The sequence below is a fragment of the Dermacentor albipictus genome, chromosome 6 (assembly GCF_038994185.2).
Source record: "Dermacentor albipictus isolate Rhodes 1998 colony chromosome 6, USDA_Dalb.pri_finalv2, whole genome shotgun sequence".
In the NCBI taxonomy this organism is placed as follows: Eukaryota; Metazoa; Arthropoda; class Arachnida; order Ixodida; family Ixodidae; genus Dermacentor; species Dermacentor albipictus.
Genome location: NC_091826.1, coordinates 32908516 through 32933697, shown reverse-complemented (window position 1 = coordinate 32933697; position 25182 = coordinate 32908516). Strand labels below are relative to the sequence as shown.

Genomic DNA, 25182 nt, shown 5'->3' with positions numbered 1-25182 from the left:
TTAAAAAAAAATATTATACTCTGATATCTGCACATGCTATGTATTTTATTCCACTCCCTTCTTCTACGCCTTCGGGGATTGAATTAAGGTAAAATAAATAAATAAGTAAATAAATAAATAAATAAATTGCGATGCGACGCATAAACATTGGTCGCGTATTGGGGACACGGGACAACGCGGTACTACAGCGTAGTATCAAATACGAACGTCGCCTTGAAATCAATTGCTTTAACAGCCGCACGGCAATAATCGAGAGAAAAGTATCGGGGTGAACGCCGTAAGGTAAGAAACCACTCGAGAAACACAACGTTTCGGAACAAAAACTGTATTAGCACAAGAAATAAACAAAATGAACGGCCAGTAGAGTAAGAAAACAATTGGTTGACAGTTACAAAGGATAGCAAATTTAAAAAAAGGAATTTCGCATAGCTCGCCTTATTTACTAGAAAGGAGACCGAAAATTCCATTAGGCTCCTGTGACACATCTTGTGAAGTGGCGAGGAGGATTATCCGGTGCAGTGCACATTCTGCGATGACGAACGTTAGGGTGGTGCTCTGATCCCACCGTCCAGCTTACTTTTGCTGAGCTTGATTTCGAAGTCCATCTTTCCGTCTCGGAGGTAGCCGTCATTTTCCAGCAAGGCAATGTTTACACGAAATTCAAGGTGGAAGTGCAGCAATGAGGGGTCATCGCGGTTGCAGTAACAACGCTCGGCAGCGGGAGTCAACGGACGTGGAAGGGATGGTCCTGGATGCAGCGCGTCCACTGTCCAGAAAGGCGGCCAACACTTAGAGTCCACCCGCAACCCGTTAAACTGGATCTTCAGACCGAGGTCAGCTGCATAACCGCCGTACTTGCAAGCGGCAATGGTAAAGTACGTGTCCTCCATGTGCTCCACCCTAATCTCGGCGAACTGTTTGAAGCCTTCCTGGCGCTGAATGATTTTCGTAAAGTTTTCCACGGTCAGCCAATATACCTGGCGAGGAAATTGTTTAAGTATCTCGGGTGGCGACAGCGCACTGTGCAAATGCCGAACGTCACTGCGCGTAATCTCACAACGGGCAATGACACGGCCGAAATCAGGCTTCTGGGAAGTTTGCCACGAGTGTTCCAGGCGGGCTGACTGTTCACACTTTCGACGTATCTCATCTTCTTGTTCCGAGCGCAACGACAGCGACGTCGACGTGCTGGCTTCTTCCACTGGAGTTTGCTGAGACGTCCGCTGGTGGGATACGGTCGAGGAAATCGCGGCGCTGATTTGTTCCATCTCGGCCTTTAAATTCCGCTCGCACGCTCCAAGCTCGCGAGTGAACCTGGCTTCCTGGTTTCTGGCTTGCTCTGGAAGCTCATTCAACTGACTCTGAATCACTGGCAGCAACTGGTCGTGGTTGAGGCATCCCAGCATCGCCTTTACGTCCTCAAGGGCAGCGTTCAAGTCTTCGAGTGTCACTGCTGTAGGTTGCGAGGACTCTGTGATCGCCATAAAAACACCAGCACTGCATCCGGCCGCGTAGTGCGTTGGCAGGTCTCTGTGCTGGACTCCCTCGCCGCATCGCAAACAGTCCACGGTGTGAAATGTGCATTCGTTCTCGTAGTGTTCCAGCATGCGGTCCACGGTGCCCGTGTACTCGCAGCCGTGCGCTTCGTTCCAGCAGTACACCTTAAGAGGAAATAAAATATATAAATAGCCCACATTAAAATTTTTGGCCGACAAACTATTTTTACTAAAGGCGCCTTCTATACCTGTCCCTAACTTTTTGAACACATCTTTACATGAATTACGGTTCGAGCCAGCGTTATCGACTGAGTCTTTTGGGAAGCAAATATGCTCAAACTCAACAAGCAGTATCTGTCGCTGTCTCAACATCACAGATCCATCAAACACGAATACTAGGTGAAAGTGAATCACTTAATTATGCTTCTAAATAGCAAGACAGCTATTCTCGCACAAGAAGCAACCTTGCTAGGCGAGAATCGAGGAAAAATACGCCCATTGTTCAACTATTCTTCCAGCGCCAAACTCATCTACGAAAGAACGCAACATTCTTGTGCATTGGAGACTGCCATGTGCTTTTCGCTTGCATTATCATTCGCTTGCACTCGCTTGAAGTGATTAATTATTACCAGTTTGCCTTTGAATTTAACGCAGAAACGACAAGCCCAAAAGGTCAGTGTGACGTCACACATTTCAATGTATTGCCTTTTTGTTATTTCTTTGTTAGCTGTACGCTATGAAATAAGTAAATACCCAGTTCCAACAGAATATTTCACATGAGCCTACAGTGAGATTGTGATGATGAGCCCAACGAGAACAAGATGAAAGCAGACGCCAATGTTATAGGTGGGAACGAGAAAGAAAATAGAGGATGATACCTTATCCATAAGTTCAAGACATTGCAACCAACAGGCATAAACGTTTCAAAGGGAGCATTAGAATACATCCGGGATGCTAAACTTGAAGCTATAGGCAGCAACACTTAGTTTGATTTCTTATCGCTTTTTCTCCCTTTCCTTCCTTTCCTTGTTTTCCCAGCCAGCGTGTCAGACGCCGTGGACACGCCGGCTGACACGCGGCCATTGACACGTGATTGGCAGACGGCCGGGCCCCTGGCTTTGTGCACAGCACTTCTTTATTCTCAATTCCTCACGCTAACACAGCTTCGCTCGTTGCCGCACCCTGTTAGGATCGGCCTGAAGCTATTTCAGCCCGCTGCACGTGTTCCGATCCAACCGGGACGGTGGCGCACTTCAGAGAACTGCGGATAACCGGCAGCCACGTGACGAGGGGTCAGCTCAGGGGAGTTCTCGAGGGGAGGTAATTGGCGGAACATCCCCATGCGCTTCTCGAGACAGCAGACAATGTGCTACCCGGGCGCGGCATACGGGACGGCTCCGAGTTCGACGAAGCAGGCTTTGTGCGCAACACGGCAACACCCCCCTGTTCTGCTATGAGTGGGGGAGTTGCCGCGGGAACGCCGACGAAGGCTCCTTCCCACGCGCCGACCAAGACGTAAGACAATGTGCTACCCGGTCGGCTCAGAGTTCTACGAAGCCCCTCTGACGTCGGCTCCGGACCATTGCACCTATGTGTACGTGCGTGTGTGTGAGCCCTCCACCTCCTCCAAGTCGAGAGCTCGCCTCCTCCAAAAGGGCGGGTCATCTACAATGACGTCCAACTATGACGTCGAGCGGAGTGCTTATAAGCAGCGATTGTCGGCTGCTAGAGTGTGCTCGTTGTCGCTCTCGAAATGTACTCGTGAGCTGTGTGCTCGTAAGCTGTTTGCTGTATGCACGTCTTGCGGGCTCCATTTGGGAGTCACGCTATGCTGTCGATGTATCCCATGTTCAACTGTAAATAACATGTAAATAAATCCTGCTCTCCTAAGTCCCGACGAAGAGTCAAGCTCTTTCCTACAGCTACGACTTCCATATCTTACATCTGAATGGCAGCGGTGAGATCGGCCTACAGCTCGTAGATCGTCCGACAACTATAACATATGGTGGCAGCGGCGAGACCGTCCGACGAATCTTACAACCCGCCCGCCTTACGCCCTCTCCCATTTATTTGAACTACACCTATGTATACGGTGGCGGCGAAAGCATAGGGCGCCTTGAAGAAGACGAGTCCACTTGTCTAAACCTTGGCTCCTGCTTTCACCTATTAACCTATTAACACCACACCAGTTTGGTTTTCGTAAGAAAAAGTCAGTCGAGATAGCATTAGTAGAGCAAAAAGAATATATATTAACAGAGTTTGAAAACAAAGGTATAGTTGTTGGTATTTTCGTAGACTTTTCTAAGGCCTTTGACTTAGTTGATCATAACATTTTATTGGAGAAATTAAACTATTATGGAATACGAGCACAGGCACTATCTCTTGTCAAATCCTACTTATCTGAGAGAACACAAATTGTGAAAATCGACGCCTTTACTTGTAAGGCTAGAGCTGTCCATTGTGGAGTGCCAGAGGGAAGTATTTTAGGGCCTTTGCTTTTTAATATATATCTGAATGATATCGTCAATACTAACTCTCAGGCAAGGTTTATTATCTACGCGGACGACACGAGTATTTTCTTCACTGGTAATAATATTCAAGTTCTTATAGAACAATGCAACAATGCAATGAAATCCTTAGAGGAATGGTCGAGAGTGAATTTAATGAAGATAAATGCAAACAAAACAAAAGCAGTTATATTCGGACCGAAAAACAAGCAAATACCTCCCCATCAAGACATTGTATTAAACTCAAACACTATTGAAATAGTCGAGACCTTCAAATGTCTGGGTGTCTTCTTTTCAGCGAACATGTCTTGGGACAATCACGTCAAACACGTTCTAAGCAAAATAAGTACAATAACTGGTGTAGTAGGCCGTATGAGATACATTCTTTCCACGCGTATTAAACTCTTGCTGTACAATTCACTTTTCCAATCACATTTAAACTATTGCCAATTAGTATGGGGTAATACAACATCCACCAATCTAGAACATATTCACCTGTTACAAAAGAAGTATCTCCGCAACGCATATAACGCTTCCTACACACCATCGACAATAACCCTCTTTAATAATTCTGGTGTGATCCCAGCTCACAATCTCTACAGATATCGTCTGAGTCATGTATATAAACTGGAAATCCATCGAAATATCAGCAACCTGCGTACTCTAGCCCAACTTCAGAGAAAATCTACAAATTACGTTACAAGACATTTTGAGGATTGGTTAGTACCAACACCACGTTCAAACTATGGGAAACAATGCCTTAAATACACAATACCAACACTGTTAAATTACTATAATTCCGTCCGATTTGATCTTTTCACGTCATCATCCAAGGAACTGAAACTGATGTATACGCGGTTTCGATGTAATATCTGGTAGCGTTATGTATCTGTGTTGTAGCATTCTTTTGTTGACATGAAAGTGTGAGTGAGTAACATGTCATTGCAGCTATGTACACAGCTACATATATGTATGTACATGTATGTGCGCATATGTTATGCTGCCTCCCTGCAGAAGCAGGGATTGTGGACACGTCAAGCTGTTGAAGGACAGCTTTTTATCTACAGTCCCTCCATCTGTAAATGTACAGCAGGCACGTACCCAGGATTTTTTTTCGGGGGGGGGGGGCCACCACCTCCATCATCATCATCATCATCATCATCATGATTTAGGTCCACTGCAGGACGAAGGCCTCTCCCTGCGATCTCCAATTACCCCTGTCCTGCGCCAACCGATCCCAACTAGCGCCCGCGAATTTCCTAATTTCATCGCTCCACCTAGTGTTTTGTCGTCCTCGATTGCGTTTCCCTTCGCTTGGTACCCATTCTGTAACCCTAATGGTCCAACGGTTATCTAACCGGCGCATTACATGACCTGCCCAGCTACATTTTTTCCTCTTGATGTCAATTAGAATATTGTCTATACCCGTTCGCTCTTTGATCCAAACCACTCTCTTTCTCTCTTAACGTTATGCCTAGCAATCTTCGTTCGATCGCTCTTTGCGTGGTCCTTAACTTGCTCTCAAGTCTCTGCCCCATATGCACTGGCAAAATGCACTGGGCAATGCACTGGAAAATGCATTGGCACTGGACATATTGCACTGGCAAAATGCACTGATTGCACACTTTATTTTTCAATAATAATGGTAAGCTTCCAGCCAGGAGCTGGCAATCTCTGCCGTATGCGATCCAACCTATTTTTATTCTTCTGTGAATTTCCTTCTCATGATCAGGGTTCCCTCTGATTAATTGACCTAGGTAAACGTACTCCTTCACAGTCTCTAGTGGCCGACTGGCCATCCTGCTCTCTTGTTCCTTTGCCCGGCTATTTATCATTATCTTCATCTTCTGCATAACAATATTCAACCCCACTCTTACACTATCTCTGTTAAGGTCTCCAATCATTTGTTGTAACTCGTCTGCATTGTTGTTGAATAGAACAATGTCATCGGGAAACCGAAGGTTGCTGAGATATTTGCCGTCGATCTTTACTCCTAAGCCTTCCTAGTTTAATAGCTTGAATTCTTCTAGGCACGCAGAAAATAGCTTTGGAGAAATTGTGTCTCCCTGTCTGACCCCTTCCTTTATCGGTATCTCCCTGCTTTTCTTGTGTAGAATTAAGGTAGCTGTAGAACCTCGTAGATATTCTAACGCGAAAGACGACTCAGTAAGACGACAAACTATTTACAAATTATATTTACAACAACGGTTGCAGCGCTGACCGGTTAGATTCACAGCGCGAGCCCAGTTCGTTCTTCCTCCTCTTTCCTGGGGTGATGGCGCCTACGCGCCTCGTTCAAACAAACAAATACCTCACGCATGTAGCAATATTTTCCAAGCTTTTTACGTAAGCGTTCTGTACTCCTTGATTACGTAGTGCCTCTACGATTGCTGGTATCTCTACTGAATCAAATGCCTTTTCGTAATATATATAAGCCACATAGAGAGGTTTATTGTACTCTGCAGATTTCGCGATAACCTGGTTGATGACATGGATGCGATCCATTGTAAAGTATCTCTTCCTGAAGCCAGCCTGTTCCCTTGGTTGACAAAATCCAGTGTTAACCTTATTCTATTGGAGATTATTTTGGTAAATATTTTATATAATACTGGGAGCAAGCTAATGGTCCCATAATTGTTCAATTCTTTAACGTCTCCTTTTTTGTGGATTAGTATAATGTCTGCATTCGTCCAGTTTTCTGGGACCCTTGCAGTCGATAGACACTTCGTATAAAGAGCCGCCAGTTTTCCAAGCATTATGTCTCCTCCATCTTTGATTAAATCGACTGTTATTCCACCTTATCCTCCCGCTCTTCACCGTTTCATGTCTTGCAGGGCCCTTCTGACCTCATTGCTAGATATAGGAGGGTTTCCGTATCCTGTTCATTACTGTTTCTAAGTGAACTATCGTGACTCCTCTGGGTACTGTATACAGGTCAGCTTAGAATTTTTCCGCTGCTTTTACTATATCTTCGAGATTGCTGATGATATTATCCTTAGTATATTTTAGTGCATACATCATGGTTTGTCCTATGCCAGGTTTCTTTTTTACTGATTTCAGGCTGCGTTCATTTTTTACGGCTTCTTCAGTATTTTTTATGTTATAGTTTCGAATATCAGTTATTTTCGCCTTGTTGATCAGTTTTGACAGTTCCGCGAATTGCGTAACGCTGCGCGGCCGCCAGTCCCATACAACCGCGTAGAGCGCAAGACTCTGCGATTCTAGACGCACTGCGCTCACTGCGAAGGGTTAGAAAAACACCCACATAAGCACAGCAGAGAAGTGGCTACGTGAGGTGGTTCGACCGTAACTGTAGAAGCGTCATTCAAATTGTTCTCCACTTCCGGCGACGATTTCTCTACTTCTTTTTTAAATAAAAAGATGTTGATCCATAAATGTTCTCATAAACAACGGTTAACTTTTTTATTATTCGCTTTTGCTTGCAGTTTGGTTGTTGCCTTGGCTCTCTCCCTTAGTAGATCGCTAAATATCTCAACTCCTTGCGATTTTTGTTTCCAGTTGCCAATTTTCCACGAAAAGTGCTATACAGTTAGGGAAAAACAGACGAGGTAACGGGCGACAGTCATCTTGCTTATGGGTTTAATTGTTATTGCAGGGTTTTTTCAAGATGGACGCTCTTTCACATTATTTTATTTCCCACCTTATCTAACCCATATCACGTGTTTATGGTTCCGGACATCTGTCAGCGTCGCGGCGAGCCGTAACTCAAGGAAACAATGAAGCAAAGGGATACGTTAAACGCAATTGGCGTTTTCTCCGGCCGCAACTCGTTCTATGAGAGTACAGACAGACCAGCTGAGCAACAGCCGCATCCCTCTCCTGGTCCCAGGATCAGCCTGAACAAAGAAGGTTGAACTAACAAAAGCAACAGCTATGCTCGTGACGGTTGAATAGATGGTGACAACTGAACGCATCTCGAGTTAATCGCGCGGGTGCGGAATCTACGAGAAAACTGTCCTTCACATTACAAGAGATGCCGTTAACTACCGCCATCTAAAAGGAGTGAAAAAGGCAGCATAATGCTGACCGATGAACAGCTGCGAAGTCTCAACATTGATCTGGCGGCGCTTTAGGAATGTGTGAGGAGTGGTGGCGTGGGTGGGGAGGGGGGGGGGGGGGGCTATGCCATTTGATTTCGGGGGGGGCCCGGGCCCCCCCGGGCCCCCCCCTGGGTACGTGCCTGATGTACAGGATGGCAAATAAACAATTTCATTTCATCTTGTTCTCGATTTGATCATCGTCTTGAATTTCCATCTCCCGCCTTCCCCGTGTTTCTCTACAGTCAATTTGTGTTAGTTTTGATAAACGCTAAAGAGTAACATTTGGTGAGGGTGAATTTGTGTAATACTGTTCGGCAATGGTGAAAGGGGCACTCTAATCGATGGGCGTGCACGTATGCCGCAGCGGAATTATGGGAATGCTAAAGCAGAATTGCCTCCCCCCCCCAAAAAAAAAGATAACGAAAGAAGTGACAGAAATTGTTTCTTTCCTCCTCACCTTCACGGTGTTCGCTGTTCTGGTAGGGAATTCGCAACCCCCGCACTCCGCTTCTTCGAATTGCACTTGATCCAACGGACACTGGCCAGCGCCCCCTTCGAGACTGGCTGCGTGGCAAGATTGGCACAGAGCGTGCCAGCACGGCAACGTCACCGTCCGCTTCGGTATCATGCGGCAGAGGCCGCACAAACGTGAACTGGGGACCTCCTCGACGAACCGCGTCGGTCGCCAGTTGACGCCAGCGACGACGTGGTCGCGAAAACGGTGCACCCGTCCCTGTCCACGATCCGGCATGGCGTCGTCTTCGGGCACGAATGCTACGCCCACATGAAAGCGCGGTGGCTTTCTTTGCCGAGCTTATCGCTGCTGGGTGGTGTCAGACACTTTGCATAAATCAGCGTCTACGAGAGATAAAACGAGCCCTGCACGCGCTATCGCGTAGAATGGCGAACTCTTATCGCAGTTATCGCCTCCACGACTCGACGAGGAACAACTGCTTCGTTACCGTTGGCGACTGCCGTTCCGCAGATCTACCATAGAGAAAGAAATTTCAACAAGAGCGGACACTCCCATAGAGCCCAGCGGCCGAATTGACTGTAGCACACCAAGCAGATGTTGTTGACCCCTTCCGGTTTCGGTTTGGGCGCGCGCGTTTTGAACACCAGTTGTTACACGCCGCGCCGGCTCCGCTGCTTGGCGCGGCATTCATTTTTTTTTGTTTTTCGCTTCTGCTGAACCACGCGTGGCCTTGGCGTGGAATCGTTTCATTGTTATGTAGAAATGATTGCGATTGACCTTTACAAGACTGCACCGAATCTGTCAGGTGCAATTTCATAAAGACAACGAAAGACGTCTTCTGAAATGATGAAATGTTTATTTTTCTCTATATTAATGCTCGTTCCGGGCTTCTGCATTCATCCTAAGTTGTGGCACCAGGTGCCGTACGAAGCTCCACCGGATGCCATCAGCTGAAAGAAAGTACATTACAAGCATGTATTATTTTGGTATATTGACCTAACAGGAGTATTTCGTGTGAGGCGAAACGTGCGTAAGTGGTGAATGAGCGGCGTTACAGATAAATTCACTTTTACGTACATTTCGCACCAAGGACTCCTCCCAAACAATGTCATAAAATCTGAACATCCGATATTCAAGCACCCCTCCTTTCCCGGGCATTATTTCCTGCACTTCAAGTGCACAAATACACGGGTGACTGCGCGTTTCCAAAAAAACTTGGCCTCGGCCGACACGATGGTACGCCAAGTACACAAAGGTGGCTACAACACAGGCTCAGTCAGACCATGTTACACGCTCGCAGAATGCCTTCTAATCGCACTCAAGTCAGACTCGTGGGTGCAAAGCCTGTTTTCAGTCGCTCAGAATACGTAAATGCCATGTTCTTGAGCTCCTCCGTGTTATCTTTTACGCGTCCTGCCAGCGCATGCAACACTACCGTGTTATCACTCTCGGCAATCGCTCGTCACATTTTCGAGGAGCGTGAGTACCGAAATAATGTATATGTTGTTGCAGGGCTATAAAATGCGTCACAAACTTGTCCCACTAAAATTCAGTACACGCAAAACTAATCACTACGGCCGGCTTGCTTTTTTGCTAACACCTTCACAACGCCAGGCGCGGCGAGAAAGCCTCAAGATATCCCAAAAAGTTACCAAATAAATTACAATACTTTTTCGGGTCAGAGAATGCGTCACGAACTTTACCAGTAACATTCAGTACAGGCTAAACGAACTGCGGCACACAGCCGAGCTGCTCTTTTCGCTAACTGCGTCAATAAGCCGTGCGCGGCAACCGTGCTTCTAAACTACCCCAAATATAACGACGTTAGTTACAATAATGTTGGGGGCCACAGAATGCGCGAAAACTTGTCTTAGGCGCTACGACGTAGTACGCGCATGTACACGCGCAAATGCGTCGCACGGCCGAGCCGGTTTTCGCTTACTGCGTCAATAAGCCGGGCGCGGCAAGCGTGCCCAAAAACTACCGAAATAAGTTACAGTAATGTTGGGGCCCATAGAAAGCGTCGCAAACATCTCCCAGGACGAGGCATTAACTCAAATTAACTGCGCCAGGACGGCGGAGCTGTTGTTCGCTAACTGCGCCACTCGAACTAAGCCTAAATGCTTAAAAAGCGCCGCACACTGTCAAACACAATTTCTCACCTTGCCGTAGTCCAGTAGTGCAGTGGTGCCGTGTCGAAATGCAGACGATACGCAAGCATAGAGAGGGCCGGGAGCCCCCAAAAAATGGGCTATATCCAAAACAGACGGGTCGCCGAGCACGCGAGTTTCGCACGTACGACCGTCCTCGCTCACTCCAGCGGCTTGTCTGCAGCACATGACGTATGCACGCGCATCTGGCGTGCCGCTAGCTTGTTGCTAGGCAACGCAACAAAAAGTTGCAAAGTATAAGTTCATTTACACGCAAAACTTTTTCACTTTTAGTGGGAAGGAATAAAAGAAATAAAACGTTGTCTGGAAGTTTATTTTACATTCTTTTTCTCTGATGCTCGCGTCAACTAGCGGACGTTCTTGAAACTAGGCGTGACGTGTTTCCTGTTGCCAGTTTTTGAAGTGTGTCCCCTTTTGTTGAATTTCTTTCTCTATGATCTGAGCTTGATGCAATTACCTTATGGTGCTCCTAATGGCTAATGTCGCTTAATATCTCTAAAACGAAGGTAATGACATTTAACGGCCGATAGTCTTGAATTTACAATACTTACTTCATTATTAACAGCACGATTGAGTCTTCCACTTCCTACAAATATCTTGGCCTTCATTTGCAGTCTGACCTAACGTGGCATCACCATATCAATTTAATCGTGGAGTCAGCTGCTAACCGCACTCTTGGAATACTTAATCGAACCCTCAAGCAAGCGCCACCACTCGTAAGTAAAACAGGCACATATCACAATGATTCGCCCGAAAATTGAACATGCTGCGGCAATTTGGGATCCCCATCAGGTATATCTAGCCTCTAACCTTGAAACCCTGCAGAACCGTGGTGCTCGATTTATTTTTTCAGATTATGCAACATTTACCAGCGTTATACATCTTTAAAGAAACGTGCCGATTTGCAACCCTTGAGCCTTCGTCGCAAACACTCTCGCTTATCAATATTTCATAATATTTTCCACCACTCCTTACTTTCTAGTGTTTTTTTTTTCAACCACCGCCGATTATCTTTCCTCGCCGCGATCACCCTAATAAAGCGAAACGCATTTTTTGTCGATCGTCAACTTTCGCTCAATCCTTCGTACCACGCACTATAATTGATTGGAACGATATACACTCATACCCAGCCATGGAAACTGACATACCCAAATTTAAGGAAATAATTTGCACTACTGTGACGTGCTGTTAAAAAATGTTGTGTATTCTTATTAAGTGTGTTTCCCCGATATTTTTGATGCTTTGTGAGTTAATGCTTGCTCCTGATGTTCATATGTACGACGTTTTTTTTTTCAATACGATAACTACACTGCCATGTTGAGCGGTAAAAATATCTTGTAAATGTTTTTTTCTATGTATGCTGTACCTGAATGTACACTTGTGCTTTTTCTTGTCGCCCCCCCCTCCCCCATGAAATACCCTCCTTCGAAGGCCTTTAGGGATATTGTAAATAAATAAATCGGTGCAACATTGGATAATGGATTTCACATTGACACCATCTTATTAGACTTTTCTAAAGCATTTGATCTCGTCTCTCACCAATTACTTTGTCTAAAATTAAATACACTCAACAATGACCGTAATATTATCTCATGAATTAAACTTGTTATCCAAAAGAACACAATTTGTCTCAGCTAACAATTTCGACTCTTCGCTTTGCCCTGCTTCCTTTTTCTCATTATATATTAATGATTTGCCTAACTGTGTAGCGTGCTGCGTAAGGTTATTTGCAGACGATTGGGTTATTTACAGAGTAATTTCATCAAATTCTGACACTTTAACACCGCAATCTCATCTAGACAAGGTAACTAAATGGTCCAACACTTGGAAAATGCGACTTAACAGCCAGAAGTGCAAACTAATGAGGATATCGCGCAATACTGCTTCGTCTAACCTATCCAACTATCACTTGATGAACTCTGTACTCGAAGAAGTCAGTTCCTATAAATACTAAGGCTTCCGCATAACATCTAATTTTTCCTGGCACACACACAAACCACATCACTAACAATGCTAAACGTACGCTTGGTTACTTCCGTCGCAATTTCTCTATGGCACCCGCTAACTTAAAGCCACTTCTATACAAAACACTAATACGTCCTAAGCTTGTATATACCTGTTCTGTGTGGCACCCTGGCTTGGATTACTTAACAAATGCAATAGAGTCAATACAACATCGTAGCGAACGTTTGATTGTTACTGACTATTCTCAGACATCAAGCGTAACATCTATGAAGGCTACGTTAAACCTCCCTCTCCTCTCATGCCGTAGGAAGTTAGGGAAGTTAGCACGCTTATCACTGCTGCAGAAAATTTATTATTAGAATCCAGAATTAAAAAGTGAAATTTTGTCCGGACCTGCATACATATAATCTCGCACTGACCATCACCATAAATTGGGCGATCCACACTCTCGCACGAACCTATTTTTTTTAAATTCATTTTTGCCTAAAGCTACCAATGAATCGGATCATCTACCGCCTGAATTGTTTACATAACCGATACATCTGGTTTTATAACGACTATTGAAGAATACTTTTGTTAATCCGTAGTTTCAAATTTATTTTTGTTATAGCCTGTTATCTGCACATGCTCTGTATTTTGTTCTACTCCCTTCTGTAACGCCTTCCGGCCTTGAAGAATAAATAAATAAATAAATAAATAAATAAATAAATAAATAAATAAATAAATTCATTGCAGTGCATTAACATTGGCCGCGTATTTCGGACACGGGACAACGCGTGGTACGGCAATAATCGCGCACGGCAATAATCAACGCGCACGGCAATAATCGAGAGAAAAATATCGGGGTGAATGTCATAAGGCCAGAAACCACTCGAGGAGCACAAGATTTCGGAACAACGATTGTATTAGCACAAGAAATAAACAAAATGAACGGCCAGTAGAGTAAGAAAACAATAGGTTGACAGTTACAAAGGATAGCAAATTTTAGAAAAGAAATGTCGCAGAGCTCGCTTTATTTAGGAGAAAGGAGATCGAAAATTCGCTAAGCTCCTTTGACACATTTTCTGAAGTGGCGAGGAGGATTCTCCGGTGCCGTACACATTCTGCGACGACGAACGTTAGGGTGCTCTTCTGATGCTACCCTCCGTTTCTTTACTGCTTAGCCAGATAAGGAACGCCATCTTTCCATCTCGGAGGTAGCCGTCATTTTCCATCGAGGCAATGTCTGCAGTAAATTTGAGGTGGAAGTGTGGCAGTGAGGGATCAAGGCGCTTGCAGTAACAATGCTTGGCACCGGGAGTCAACCAGCGTTTTTTGGATGTTGCTGGATGCTCCGCGCTAACTCTCCAGAAAGGCGGCCAACACTGAGAGTCCGCCAGCGCCCCGTTAAACTCGATCTCCAGAGAGAGGGTAGAAGTGCCGTTCTTCCAAACGGCAGTCGTGAAGTACGTGTCCATCGTGAGCCAATTCGTATTCTCGCCAAACTTTTTTCTTTCTCCCTGCCACTGAATGATTTCCTCACAATTTTCCACTGTCAGCACATAATTGACCACCCGCTCTCCTTTAACTTGCGCGCTTGTCGACAGCGCACTGGTCAAATGCGAAAGTCTGCCGTAGAAAGCCTCACAACGAACAATGACACGGCCGCAATCAGGCTCCGGGGAAGTTTTCCGCCAGTTTTCCAGGTGCCCTAAACGTTCCAACTTTCGAAGTATCAGATCCTGTCCCGTGTGCAGCGACAGCGACGTCGACGTGCTGACTTCCTCCAATGGATTTTGTTGAGATGTGAGTTGATGGGACACGGTCGATGAAGTCGTGGCGGTGATTTGTTCCATCTCGGCCTTTAAATTCTGCTCGCATGCTCTGACCTCGCGAGTGAGCTCAGCGAAGCTGGCTTCCTGGTATCGAGCTCGCTCTGTCAGCTCATTCATCTTCGTCTGAATTACAGGAAGCAGCTGGTCGTGGTTGAGGCATCCCAGCATCGCCTTCACGTGTTCAAGGGAAGCGTTCAAGTCTTCGAGTGTCACTGCTGTAGGTTGCGAGGACTCTGTGATCGCAGTAGAAACGCCGGCACTGCATCCGGCCGCGTAGTGCGTTGGCAGGTCTCTGTGCTGGACTGCCTCACCGCATCGCACACACTCCACGGTGTGGAATGTGCAGTCGTTCTCGTAGTGTTCCAGCATGCGGTCCACGGTGCCCGTGTACTCGCAGCCGTGCGCTTCGTTCCAGCAGTACACCTTAAGAGGAAATAAAATATATAAATAACCCACATTAAAATTTTTGGCCGACAAACTATTTTTACTAAAGGCGACTACTATACCTAGGCCTAACTTGTAGAACATATCTTTACATGAATTACGGTGTGAACCGGCGTTATCGCAAGATTCTTTGGGGAAGCAAATATGCTAAAAATCAACAAGCAGTATCTGTCGCTGTCTAAACATTAAAGATGCATCAAACACGAATACTAGGTCAACATGAATCACTTAATTATGTTTCTAAATAGCAAGACAACTACTCTCACACAAGATTCAGCCTTGGTAAGCGAGAATCGAGGAAAAGTACGCCCACTTTTCAACTATTCTTCCAGCTCCAAACTTACCTACGAGTACAGCAGCATTCTTGTGCAGTGGAGACCGCCATCTCCTTTTCACTAGCTCCTCAAATAGATGCTGTTACCCACTACGGGCAAAGATAGCTGTTATAGGGCGGTTGCGAGGGAGTGGGGGAGTAGTTGAGATTGAGGAATATTGTCTAAAAGTAAAATTTTGCTGAAATGGTACTTTTTGAGGAGCAACACCATCTTCTAGAAGAATAACTAGTGAATTTATTTTGTAGTGGTACCCAACCTCGTTTTCTGAAGTTTCAGTGCAAATTTCAATGGAAAGAAGAATAATGTTTGCATAGAAAGTGATTAACTATCACTGAATTATCACTGAATTGTCACTGAAGTGATTAATTATTACCAGTTTCCCTTTGAACTTAACGCGGAAACGACAAGCCCAAAACGTCAGTGTGACGTGGCACATTTCAATGTATTGCCTTTTTGTTATTTCTCTCTTACCTGTACACTAAGAAATAAGTAAATACGGAGTTCCAAAAGAATATTTCATATGAGGCTACAGTCAGTTTGTGATGATGAGCAAAACAAAAACTAGGTGAAAGGAGAAGCCAACGTTATAGTTGGGAACGAGAAAGAAAATACAGAGGATGATACCGTATCCATAAGTTAGAGACATTGCAACCAACAGGCATAAACGTTTCAAATGATGTTTAGAATATATCCGGTAGGCTAAATTTGAAGCTATATGCAACAACACTGAGTTTGGTTTCTTAGCGTGTTTCTTTCTTTCCATTTTCCTTCCTTTATTTTTTTTTCCAGATGGCGTGTCAGACGCCGTTGACACGCCGGCTAACACGCGGGCGTCTATACGTGATGGGCAGACGACGGGGCGCCTGGCCTTGTGCACAGCACTCCATCATTCTCAATTCCACACGCTAACACACCTGCGCTCGTTGTCGCACCCGCCCGCCTTACGGCCTCTCCCCCTTGTCTGAACCCCATCTACATATACGGTGGCGGGAAAAGCATAGGTGGCCTTGAAGAAGACGAGTCCACTTGTCGAAACGTTTGCTCCTGCTTTCTCCTTGTTCTCCTTTTACACGCCGTGGTTGCTCAGTGGCTATGGTGTTGGGCTGCTGAGCACCTGGTCGCGGGATGGAATCCCGGCCACGGCGGCCGCATTTCGATGGGGGCGAAATGCGAAAACACCCGTGTGCTTAGATTTAGGCGCACGTTAAAGAACCCCAGGTGGTCAAAATTTCCGGAGTCCTCCACTACGGCGTGCCTCATAATCGGAAAGTGGTTTTGGCACGTAAAACCTCAAATATTATATATATTATATTATTATTGTTCTCCTTTTGATTGTCGTTTTGAATTTCCATCTCTCGCCTTCCCCCTCTTTTCCCTACAGTCAATTTGTGTTGCTCTATTGTGTTAGTTTTGATAGACGCTAAAGAGTAACATTTGGTTAGGGTGAATTTGCGTATTACTGTTCGGGAATGGTAAAAGTGCCGGGCACTCTAATCGTTAGGCGTGCACATATGCCGCAGCGGAATTATGGGAATACTAATGCATAATTGCCTCCCCCCCCCCCCCCCCTGAACAAAAGAAAGAAGTGACAGAAATTGTTTCTTTCCTCCTTACCTGGACGGCGTTCGCTATTCTGGTAGGGAATTCGCAACCCACGCATTCCGCTCCTTCGAATTGCACTTGATCCAACTGACACTCGCCAACGTCCCACGCACGTAGATAAGTTACGCACGTAGATAAGAAGTGGCGCAACAAATGCTAATTCCGAATCCCCCCCCTCCACCTTAAACGGATAACGTCAGAAATTATTTTATTTCTGCTCACCTTCAAGGTATTCGCTATCCTTGTAGGCAAGTCATAACCGAAGCACTCCGCTTCTTCGAATTGCACTTGATCCAGTGGACACTGTCCGACGCCCCCTTCGAGGTTGGCTGCGTGGCAAGATTCGCAGAGAGCGTGACCGCACGGTAACACCACCGTCCGTTTTGGGATCATGCGGCAGAGGCCGCACACACGTGAACTGCGGACCTCGTCGACGAACCGCGTCGGTCGCCAGTTGACGCCGGAGACGACGTGGTCGCGAAAACGGTGCACCCGTCCTCGTCCGTGATCCGGCATGGCGGTGTCTTCGGGCACGAATGCTATGCTCGCACAAGAGCGTGGTGGCTTCTTTTACCGAGCTTGTCGCTACTCAGTGGTGTAAGACACTTTGCCTAGATCGGCGTCAACGTGAGATAAAATGGGTCCTGCACGCGCTATCGCGTAGAATGGCGAACTCTTATCGCTGTTATCGCCTCCGGAATGCGGCGAGGAACAATAGCGTCGTTACCGTCGGCGACAGCAGTTGTATCTCCCGCCGATTCCGCAGCAGCGGCACGTTGCAAGTGCTAGGCGGTGCCCTGTCTACCGGACCCCTAGCGCCATCTGACGAATAGCTGCTCAAATGCAGTAGGACTACTGATGGCGTCACCAGCCTGCGCTGTGTGTTTGTCACTCTGCCAAACGGTAGTGATGGCGCGAAACAGCGTGCTGATATTAATTTTAGCCGGGTTTCGGGAATTACAAGATCTGGACAGCTTTTTCCATAGAAAGAATTTGCCGTCTATTTGAAGCGGAGCACGTGAGGGAACTGCTGAACTCGCACGAATCGGAAGTGACTGCTAGGTGCATTCCGCAAACGAAAAGCACCGCACAAGCGAGATGCGTGAAGGTCGGCGTAAGTTACTTCGTATATACGATGTGGACGCATGAAATTATAGGCGACATTGGTTCTTGCAGATGGCGGCTGCAGACAAATCTTAAGCCTGTTTCACATGATGCGATTTTCGTCGCAACCGGAAGTGCGATTTCCGTCGTTCGCGATGAAAATCGCAGTCGCCGTGTCGACCCCCCCATTTTCGGCTGCGACCAACCGGTTGGTCGCACAGTCGCACCGTCGCACCGATCGCTGCGATTTTCCGTCGAAATTGCGCGGAGAGCTGTCAACGGAGCTATTTCGCCGGTTTGTTTTGCAAAATGGCGTCTCGCCCGACAAGTGCAATGCGCGGAGACGTAGATCGTCGAATTCGGTACGTACGCGAAGGGAGAATAAAAAACTTGTACCGCAGATTGCATTCTCCGATTGCTATGCGTTTGTTGACACGCTACACAGCAAATGAAGTGCATTTTCACGTTTGCTTCGTACGCCTTTGCGAGTTGTCAGTGCTAAGAGGTGTGCGATCCCCAGCAGACGACGAGGTTGCCACAATTTTCTTTTGTTGAGTAGCATGCAAAAATCGCGCTTACGGAGCAGCTTGAATTATTTCAACCTCGGCAAGGGCAAATGACAAGACAGCATAGTACCCGAAGTTTCAACGTTGCGCTGAACGCGGTACCGTTCAGTTGCATTTTCTTGTAGGTTTTCAAGCACGAATTTCCCGATGCATCTTGAAAGCTTATCTTGCCTCTTATTAAATTTGACAGAGCAAAAGTGTAGGCTATCATAATGAATTTGCTACGATAGCATTAAATCCGTAGCTTGAATAAAATATTACATGCACGTTAACTTGCACCTCTTCTCTGGATATTTTTTTTCTTGCACAGAAACCAATAAACATTGACTATGTTGCGGACTTTGTATCCTTACTGCATCTGTACGAACACTTGCTCCGCAAGGTAATTAACTGTACAGCTAGTAGATTAAATATATTGCTTGCTATAGTGGCACAGTGACAACGTACCCACCTGCGCAATTATGTAGAACTCGTGCAACAATGCGAAAAGCAGGCAAACGGCCTGTTCTTGTGGGGATAAAACAGTATAAAAGGACACGCTGAAGAAAATTAAATCAAAACTGTGCAGTGAAGTCAGCCAGTACAAGCAGTTCTTGCACGTTCACAACTGATCAAGTGTGCAGAAACATCCATGCCTTACATGTTTCTAGTAAGTTTCTAATAAATTTGTGATCACATTTATTAGTGTGTAAAACCATATAACGATATCCGCTGCGATTACTATCTTTATAAGTAATGAAATACCATGCTACTTGCAAGAACATATATCACCTGAGGATTTTAGAACAAATTTCTGCATTTAAACTATACACAATATGTGGTTTATTCAATAAAAGACCACAAACTGGGCTTTTTTGCAATGACAAACTTATTCCAAACTTTACTTACATACAGGCAAGAAAAAAAATATATAGACAGAAATATTGTTCTTCAATTTGTTCACCTGCCACTGTGGCTATAGCGTTCTGCTGCTAACACAAGGCAAGGGATTGATATGCCAGCCATGGAAGTCGCATTTCGATGGGAGTCGTAGGCGAGAAAAAAACTTCTTGCACTTAGATTTAGTTCATAACCTTTTATTGAACCCTTACACTTCAAAATACTACTGCATAGGGGAGCATGCTTATGCAAAATCTAACACCAATAGAAAGCAAAGGGCAGAATTGTAAAACAACCATCTTTTGTGATAATTCAACTGTGTAAATATTCATTGCATCAATATGTATTGTTCAACAGCACTGCACAAATAAGCATGATCAGGTATAGCAAGTACTGTGTCAGGAAGCTGGTTCTACAGATGTATGAATGTCAAGGCATGAATGTTCATACTACGTCGCACACATAGCACAAAGAAAACCTTTTTCAAGAGTTGCCCCTTCTGGCAGTTATGAGTGGGTCATAAGCAGCAGAAACATTATCGCAGGACATTGTGTAATACCGCTTATGAACGAATGAAGAGAGTGAAGAGGCTTTTAACAGCAGTACCTTATGCTGCTCTAATAAGAGGAACGATGAGCAAAAACATTTCTGGTAGAGCACTTAAACAGTAACTTTCTGCAAGACAGAAAATTCCAGGTCAGAGTTAGAGGTCCACTTGGCCCACACACACCAACAACATGGGCATACTACAAGAAACACTACAGCCTATGGCGTATTACAGTCTATGTGAAAGCTATCTTATACAGAAATCAAGAATGATGCAACAAGCCCTCGACAACACTGCAGACTTTCTTGGCCACTCTGGCCTCTCGCTTTCTGATAAGTCAGCTCATGTCGACGTCGGAAAAAAAGAAAGACTAGAATCAAGAACTACCCCAGATTGCACATTGTGATCCACATAGCTGGACAAATATGCGCGCAAGTCAACGTCCACAAATCCTCAGCAAGTGTAAGCCCATGACGGCAGAGCCAGCACGTGGGTGAAACAATTATGCAATGCCTGGACGCAACTTCCATACCTGGTGAAAAGAATAATCTCGAAATAAGGGGGGTGGACGAGTGGATACTATAGAAAATCGCAGATGCTTTGCTTGTGTCCAAGGTATGGTACGGTATGAGTTTCCTACAGCACACAAAAAAGACAACTAATCGAATACAGGCATCGGGTAGTAATAACAGGTCTTTCCAACTGTACCATGCTTGAAGACCTCTATGAGAAAGAGCTAACGAACAAGCACCTAGACAGAGTAGAATTGCTGCCTGCAGCACAAATTCTTTGTCTCAAGAGCTCAGAACCTCGTACCAAGATACTATGCCAGCTAGCATATGAGATGCAAAGACGACTACCCCTCCCTTCAGAAACACAACCTCGGGAGTACCTGAACTTGAAACACAACAGGCCCATACCGTGGAATATGGGGTTAAACAATTAGGCCAGGAGACTATATGCAACTGCCAAACACACAGAGGAGGTTGCTAATCATGAAGATGCAAGCAAACATAAGGCACATATAGTGCACTGACCTGGCAATAGCAGTGTAACAGTAGTATGACACTACATAAAACTAAACACCAAATAAGTGAGTGCCATTCCAGGTCATCCTACACCTAGAAAAGCTGAACTGAAAGCAATCAAAGCAGCACTTGTAGTGCAGATTACACCCTGCACAACACCCTGCATGGATTCACCAGAAACTGTCTGGGCCTGCACATCACACAAGATTGTCAGGAAAATAAGGAGATTGACACGCGACTTGCAAGCACATGGCCAGAAATTAAATTACAGGATACATAGCCATGCAAATATTCCAGGACACAAGCGGGCTTATAAGCCTGACATAATGACTGAAAACTCGATGAGTTTGTGTGTATTCATTATTAACTAAAGTGCAACAGATAGACAACAGACAAGAACGAAGCGCTCTATGTGTTCACTTCGTTCCTGTCCGTTGCATTGCTGTTGCACTATAGTTCATGAATTCATAAGGCTGCACAGGAAAAGAATGCTACCTCTGCCCAAGGGTCCGATCTCACATCCAAATCCACACGTGTGCACACACACGCACACAAATGTTGCAAGAGTCCATAGCATGAAGCAGTATCAACAGGATGACACTAGATATGGATGAGGACTAACTTTCAACTCAGGTTCATTTGTAAAAATGTGGCGAGTTATACAATTTACCAGAAAAAAAAGGACGATGAGCAAAACGATAACAAGGTGAAAGCAGGAGCCAACGTCTCGACTAGTGGACTTGTCTTCTTCAAGGTCCACGTTTGGAAACGTTGGCTCCTACTTTCACCTTGTTCTCATATTGCTCATCGTCTTGAATTTCCATCTCCTGCCTTCCCCGAGTTTTCCCCAACAAAAGAAAGACATCTTTGAAAGATAGATAAATATTGGTGCTTGATGCAGCCAAACAAATAAAAATGCTACAGAAAGAACATAGAGAAAAATTCCAAGTGCAGGAAAAAATCATTACATTTGCCAATCCTGCATGCCAGCACCTTTCAAGGAATACTGTTGTTATTCCAATAGACAGACTGACAGCTTGCTTATGCAAGCACATTCTTCCAGTTCCATGCCATTGGGAAAAAAATGAGTTTCCTGGAACGTAGCCACATGCACACTTGGTGATCACAATGTTTTTTTTTTCCCCGGACTTGTATATCAATATGTATTTTCTCCCTTTCCTGCTTTTATGTTTGGTTTCATCAAGCACTAGTCTTTATCAGGTTTTATTGTGGTACTACTTCGTGGTAACCTTTATAGATTATTGCATTTTCACCACAAACCTTTTAATTAGAAGTTAGCATAACCTGTTCTTACTGCTTCACACTGTACGTTCTTGCTACATTGGCCAAATAAAAGATTTTATAAGGTATCATGAGGGCCATTAAAGTGACTTGTTGCAGTCTAAAAAAAAAACGAATAGCCTGGCTGCAAATGGCACCAGAGAACACATAGGACAAACAAGAAAACCCAGATGATCTAACAATCAAAAGTTTAATGTACACACCAAGTTAATGCTCGCTGACAAGCAATAGACTGAACATACACAAAAACGAGAAGCAAAAATTCATGTGCGTTTCCTGACAGGAAATGCATCCATTTCTAACGGAGGCCGTGATGACAAGATTAACGCAGCATTTTTAGATCTATAGCTTCCGTAATTTCTCTAGGCAGCCGATCTGCACAGAATGCTAGCTCCTTCCTCTACAATGCACGCTCAGATGTGGAGAGTGCATTGTAGAGGAAGAAGCTAGCATTCTGTGGAGATCGGCTGCCTAGAGAAATTATGGATGCTGTAGATGCAAATACACTGGGAGAATCTTGTGTCAGCATGGTCGCTGCTACACTTTCAGAGATGGATGCGTTTCCTGTTGGGATCTGTATGGACACACATCAGATCTTGCTTCTGCTTTTTGTGTAACTTTGATTTATTGCTTGTCGAACAGCATTTACTCGGCATGTTCAATAAGCTTTCATTTGTTAATACACCTCATGATTGTCTTGGTCTCTAGCAGAAAGGTGTTCATTCTTTTTACAGTGAAGCTGTGTATGCCTAGGCGAAACACTCATGGTCCGATCCCAAAAACCCTAGTGTAGGGGTGTGAGCCGTTGTTTAAGGGGGTGTGAGCCATTGCATTCGTCTTGCATGATGGACGGAGACATGTCGTGTTGGGTAGACATAGAAATGCTTATGCATTTCAAACATACATTTATCTGTGTATTATTGCAGGGAAGGGACACAGAGAGCGATGGGGTTAAAAAAAGATCATGATGTCGTTATTATCTCGCAGCGAAGGTGTGGTGGGCCATTGGCTAGACCGATAGTGACGTCGTTTCTCTCTAGCAGCAGAGTGCGCGTGCAGCAGTCTCTCTCCGACTTCCCAAGAGGTTCCAAAATGTGTCCCTGTATTTAATTAAATGAAATGTGCAGCCCCGGTGTGTCACTTTGTAACTAGAGTGCATAACTGAGTCATAAACATTATGATTAACGCATTACAAAACACAAGTGCGTAACATAATCCAGAAAGACTTTGATGGACCTGCTAGATTAACGCAATGAACCACTCATTGCACTTTCCATTATGGTGATCTTGCAAAGTGCAATGTGGGGCATTCCAAACAAACAATGTGATAAACCCAAGCCAAGCATGTGCATAACCTCATTAAGAAACACAGACATAACCAATAATATAGAAAGAGTTGAATAAACCATTGGAATTAACCCAGTGATAAACACCAGGGCTGCACATTTCAGCTTCGCTGGTTTACCGTCTGTACAGGGTGCATGGGCAGTAACTTTATCTGTTATTGTTTGTTAACTATTGTATAATGTTGTGCCAGTAAAACACGTTGGGCTAGTTGGTGCATCGTATTGGTACTGCTTTTTTTGCTGGTTTTTTTCTTAATGTTGTGCCCTTCTTCCTTTTGTAACAACTTTTTTATTTTCCCTTGCATAATGCTCCAACCTTGCAGCCTGCGAGGTATATAAATAAATAAGTACATAAGCACGTCATTCATTCATCTGCATACACCTCGCACCATTCCTTGCTCAACAAACGTCACTGTGTTGATGTCTCGCAGCGTGCATTTACATTAACTGCCGTTTGCATTTCGGTATGGTTTGTGAACAGTGTAATGCATAAAGATTACATGACATTAAGGTTGTGACCTATGCGGTGCATAAGCAAACCTTGCAAAAGATGACATGTTGGATTGTTGAAAGTAAGACAAATTGTATATATCGCAGTTACTTTAACGGCATTTATTTGACCACTTGACAAAAACTTCACTTCGCATAGATTCCAACACGTACACTGAATCTGCAGTTTTCTTGTTTGCTTATTAATGCAGTCGTTACTGCATGGTCACATTGTAGATTTGAAAACAAAGTGAAATAAATTTGTTTGTTGCAATATAACAATATGCGTAGATCATTGCGATTGTAACACGAGAACTTGATACAAACATGCACACTATAGGATGCAGACAAATGCTCAGAACAAACTCAAGAATGTTTGCATCCTGATACTTATGAAAGTGAACGGTTTCATTCCATGACTTTCAATGAGAGGGAGAGAGAAAACTTAATTGTGTTCGTGGAACAAAAACGCATTGATAAGCTTAGACATATAGTCATTGTTTAACACTTTCGAAATGAATAATTATAGCTTGCTATCGACATTGAAGCAGCCATTCGACAGCAAGAAAAGTAATCAGTTTTTACAGCTCTGAACATTGAAATGCAGGAAATGCAAGCAGGCATAACATTCTGCCAATATAATCTGTTTAGGAATACCAAATTGGAATAAACATTGAGGCTTGCATTTGTACTTTCTCTGGCTGAGCAATCTAGTTTGAAATGACTCCCATAAGCATGTCGTAACAATGTTGATCTAATACAGGTTGAATGCATGACTAGCTTAAGAAATCTGGATGATTGCTATAAATTACAGTGAAGAAACTATAATATCTAATAACATTAATAATATAATAATAATAATATTTATTTCAACAAAACAGGCTAACCGTGAGAGGCGTGCGAGGCTGAGCAGAAAGCTGAAAAATTCTACGGCAAGTGCGCCTGCCGTGGGCCTACGATCCTGCATTATGAATAGCGCGTATTGATATGGTCTTCTTGTTAGAAGTTCCGAGTATACTACCACCGCGAGACACGGGACAACAAAGTGGAC

At 44.6% G+C, this 25182-nt stretch overlaps 2 protein-coding genes across 2 annotated transcripts; both read right to left on the bottom strand.

The window, feature by feature from the left end:
• Positions 1–315: 315 nt before the first annotated feature.
• LOC139046815 (uncharacterized) lies at positions 316–9060 on the bottom strand. The gene is made up of 2 exons (XM_070520727.1): positions 8522–9060; positions 316–1661 (listed from the first exon to the last, which is right to left on the bottom strand). The coding sequence occupies exons 1-2, from the start codon at positions 8813–8815 to the stop codon at positions 543–545; spliced, it is 1413 nt and encodes a 470-aa protein (XP_070376828.1). The 5' UTR covers positions 8816–9060; the 3' UTR covers positions 316–542.
• A 4507-nt stretch (positions 9061–13567) lies between these two features.
• LOC139046814 (uncharacterized) lies at positions 13568–17628 on the bottom strand. Its single transcript, XM_070520726.1, has 2 exons — positions 17093–17628; positions 13568–14912 (listed from the first exon to the last, which is right to left on the bottom strand). The coding sequence occupies exons 1-2, from the start codon at positions 17384–17386 to the stop codon at positions 13794–13796; spliced, it is 1413 nt and encodes a 470-aa protein (XP_070376827.1). The 5' UTR covers positions 17387–17628; the 3' UTR covers positions 13568–13793.
• Between the last annotated feature and the right edge of the window lie 7554 nt (positions 17629–25182).

Excerpts from the sequence above, each read along its gene's own strand:
- LOC139046815 (XM_070520727.1), bottom strand. The coding sequence starts at position 8,815 with ATGCCGGATCGTGGACAGGGACGGGTGCACCGTTTTCGCGACCACGTC. Across the intron at positions 1,662-8,521 it reads GAACAGCGAACACCGTGAAG|GTGTACTGCTGGAACGAAGC; the intron begins GTGAGGAGGAAA and ends TTTCCTCTTAAG.
- LOC139046814 (XM_070520726.1), bottom strand. The coding sequence starts at position 17,386 with ATGCCGGATCACGGACGAGGACGGGTGCACCGTTTTCGCGACCACGTC. Across the intron at positions 14,913-17,092 it reads GGATAGCGAATACCTTGAAG|GTGTACTGCTGGAACGAAGC; the intron begins GTGAGCAGAAAT and ends TTTCCTCTTAAG.